A 4,028-nucleotide genomic window follows, 5' to 3' on the forward strand; every position below is an offset into this window, starting at 1 on the left:
CATGCTTGACTTAATGCTATTGTCATTATTATTATTATTATTATTATTATTATCATATTACTATTATCATTATTATAGTACTATTATTATTATTATTATTATTATTATTATTATTATTATTATCTTCATCCTCATCATCATTATTATCATCGCCATCCTCATCATTATTTATCATTATTATTATTATTATTATTATTACTATTACTATTATTATTATTATTATTATTTTCCTCGTGCATGCAGGGATTTGGTTTTGTAACTTTCCAAAATAGCGCTGATGCCGACCGAGCACGTGAAAAACTGAACGGAACTGTTGTTGAGGGACGAAAAATTGAGGTGCATGGTTAATTATCAGCTGTGGTACTTGCAACTACACTGAAAGCCATATTTTTTTTCATTCTCTATCTTCTTGTCTTTCCTCTTCTTCCTCTTCATAAAAAATCTTCCTTTCTTTCTTTTTATTTTTTAAATGTTTCTATCTATCTACCTTTATCTATCTCTTTATCTATCTATCTATCCCTCTGTCTATCCTGCCCTACTTTCTTATATATATATATATATAGATATATATACACATGTGTGTGTACATATATATACACACACATATATACAAGTTAGTAATATGTGTATATGGTCACATTTTCACATATACACATAAATAATTTTGGCAAATATATTCATTGTTTATAGACATACATCTAAGTATCTGTACACATGCTTGTGTATATGTGTGTATATACATACATGCAAGCATAAATATATAAATATGTATGTGTGTGTATACACATAGCAACCAAAGAAATTTTGATGTGTGCAGGTAGATATGATAATATACCTGGAAATTAATCTCCATGTGTATTGTATATATGTATATATATATTTATTTATCTCCAAATCTTTTCTAATTATCACATAAAATTGTACCCTGTTAACATTAATCAAAGCTATTTTTTAATACCAGTTATATACTATAGGTGGGGTATCTCTCCTAAAAATTTAAGGCCTTGTGTTGTGAGAATAGGTGTGAATATATGGAATCCTATGGGTCAGAAATTTTATATGCTGTCTTTCATTAACTGCCTCTGTTTCATGGAATCAAACCCTTGTTGATTCCCAAAAATGCATGAGTAAGGAAGAACAGTAGTCTGTGATTCTGCTCTAAATGACTGCCAGAATCATTATTGTGTCATTCAGAACATTTGGCAGCATTTCTTCCAGTTCTCTACGGTGACGAGCTGGCAAAATTATTAGCATGCTGGGCAAACTGCTTAGCGATATTTTGTCTTTCACTACGTTCTGAGTTCAATTTCTGCTGAAGTCGACTTTGCCTTTCATCCTTTGGGAATCGATAAAATATAAGTACCAGGCAAGTGCTGGGGGTTGATGTAATCGACCTATCCCTTGCCCCACAATTTCAGGCCTGTGTACCTATAGTAGAAAGGTTCCTTATTCAGCTGGCAGAATCATTAGCAAACCAGATTAAATGCTTAGTTGCATTTTGTCTGTGATGTTTTGAGTTCAAATTCAGCCAAGGCCAATATTTGCTTTTCATCCATTCAGGGACAATGAATAAAGTACCTGTAAAACAGGGGGGGGGGGTCGATGTAATTGAATAGTCCCCTCTCCTCCCAATATTTCAGGCCTTGTGCCTTTAGTAGAAAGGATTATTATTATCATTATTAAGTTTTTGAGTTGGCAGAATCGTTAGCACACCAGGTGAAATGCTTAGCAATATTTCATCTGCCACTACGTACTGAGTTCAAATCCCACTGAGGTTGGCTTGGCCTTTTATCCTTTCGGGGTTGATAAATTAAGTACCAGTGAAACACTGGGGTTGATCTAATTGACTAGTCCCACCCCCTCCAAATTTCAGGCCTTGTGCCTTTAGTAGAAAGGATTATTATTATTATTATTATTATTATTATACAAAAGCTATTAAGTGCTAATTTAATTAGCAGAAATGTTATCCTATGGTTTGGTGATAACAAGTCTTCTCAATTATTTAAGAATTGTTCTGAGGGTTCCTATAGGATACAGGATTGCACCTTTCTGCAGACTGATATTATTGCAAGTCCCAATATCAATATCCTTCATCCTCTAAGATATCCATTTGGGTTTTGTGCCCACTGTGCCTGTTACCTCCGGACCAATTGTCTCCTTTTGTCCTGGGGTTGACTTTGCCTTTCATCCTTTTGAGGTTGATATAATAAGTACCAGCTGAACACTGGGGTCGATGTAATCGACTTACCCCCCCCCCCCCACTCACGAACTTGCTGGCCATGTGCCAAAATTTGAAACTATTATTATCATTTTTATTATCTTGGCGTACAAATATCTTGTTTTCATAAGTTTTGAATTAAAATCTTCCACAAACGTTAGTCACAATTTATGTTCCTAACACTAGCTTAATGATAACTAAGTTATTATACCAAATTCTTTGTTATATTTAAAATTAATTGAAAGAAACATAAAGCATCTCAAAATAAATCCGGCAACGAAAGGGTTAAGAATCATATGTAGTGTTTTATTTCTTACCTGGAAAATATAATATTTACTCGCAAACCCTGCAAGGCAGAATTGTCGGGGTATCCTTCTTCTTCAGAGTAAAAGACAAAAGGCTAAAAATATTAGCATTATTATTATCACCATCATGTCTGAGAGTTGCATCGTGTATTCAAGATGGCATATTACTTGAATTATGATAGCTACATCTTGGAAGACTTGAATAAAATTGCACAAACCCTATTTGTTGCTCCCTCATATTTACTGCTAGGGTGGGTCGATCAGTGACACTGTTTGAGTGTCACATACTGTGCCTTGCAGTATTTGTTCCAGCTCTTTACATTCTGAGTTCAAACCTCACCAAAACCAGCTTATATGATTTTTCAATCTTCCAGAATTGTTATGGAACATTATCCCCTAAGGACCAGTGGGAAGGGGTCAGTTTTTAATTGAGTAACCTTTCGCTGCCGACCTGGCTGCCCCCTGGCCTTTTCACATTTATTTTATAGGGTACAATTTTATGTGTCTTTTATTTCCTTATTTCCTTCTCTTTCTCTCTCTCTCTTTGTCTTTCTTTTTTGTCTCCTTTCCTCTCTCTCTCTCTCTCTCTCTTTGCTATTCATTTCTCTCTCTGTCGTCTTCTTCTGCTTTCTCTCACTTAAAAAAAAATAATGTCTTTTCTTACTTATTCTTGTTGTGCAGTCTTAAGACTTTGCCTATGATATATATAGTTAGTTTGTGTTGTTACTGTTGTTATGCATTGTTCTTTGACAGAATATATATATATAGACACAAGTTTAAGGGTATAAATTTAAAAAGAAAAAGACAAAACATTGTATGCTTTTTTTTTTACTAAGTCTTTCCACTTAAATTTCCATAAATTATTTTGCTCTGTTCTAAATTGATATCAGAAGTAAAAGCCAAACAAACAACCGACCCATCTTTAATTTAAACGAAGCCTATGTCGTTAAACCTAATTGTCATTAACAATGCAATGTTTTAAGTGTAATTAGAAGTAGATTTTGTAACACTCTCCCCCTTAAGACAAAACAATTTAAAATTGAAATTAGAAGTTATTCAGACTAAAGTAGAAATGCTGTTATTATTAGTATTGTAATGTATACGTTTCAAGTTAAATGTATGTATGTGTGTTTGTTTATGTAAGATATATACATATACACACACACACACACATAGATATATATTTACTTTTATGAGTGTACGTATGTATGTGTATATATATATATATATGTGTGTGTGTGTGTGTGTATACACACACACATATATGCATGTACACACATACATACGTATCTATTCATACACACTTGTATAGCTATCTCTCTCTCTCTCTATATATATAACTATATATATGTAAGTCAGTAAATAGTGGGGTTGTGTTAACCGCACGTGGAGAAATAATAGGAAAATGAAAAATAATAATAAGGCAGAATGCTAAACTGGAAGCATATTTTAATAAAGATTTCTAACCGGCTTTCATTGTATAGCAAATTATCAAGAAGAGGGAG

General features: G+C 33.1%; 1 protein-coding gene across 6 annotated transcripts in view; it reads left to right on the top strand.

Annotated features, from left to right (window-relative positions):
* The window catches only part of LOC106872628 (RNA binding protein fox-1 homolog 1), a 530,204-nt gene that overhangs the window by 479,324 nt on the left and 46,852 nt on the right, over positions 1-4,028 (top strand). For all 6 annotated transcript variants that reach the window (XM_052976234.1, XM_052976235.1, XM_014919685.2 and 3 more), the window contains exon 5: positions 244-336. In XM_052976234.1, coding sequence (XP_052832194.1) covers positions 244-336 — 93 coding nt within the window. The remainder of the gene's footprint in view (positions 1-243; positions 337-4,028) is intronic.

This window comes from Octopus bimaculoides, chromosome 24 (genome assembly GCF_001194135.2).
Source record: "Octopus bimaculoides isolate UCB-OBI-ISO-001 chromosome 24, ASM119413v2, whole genome shotgun sequence".
NCBI lineage: Eukaryota > Metazoa > Mollusca > Cephalopoda > Octopoda > Octopodidae > Octopus > Octopus bimaculoides.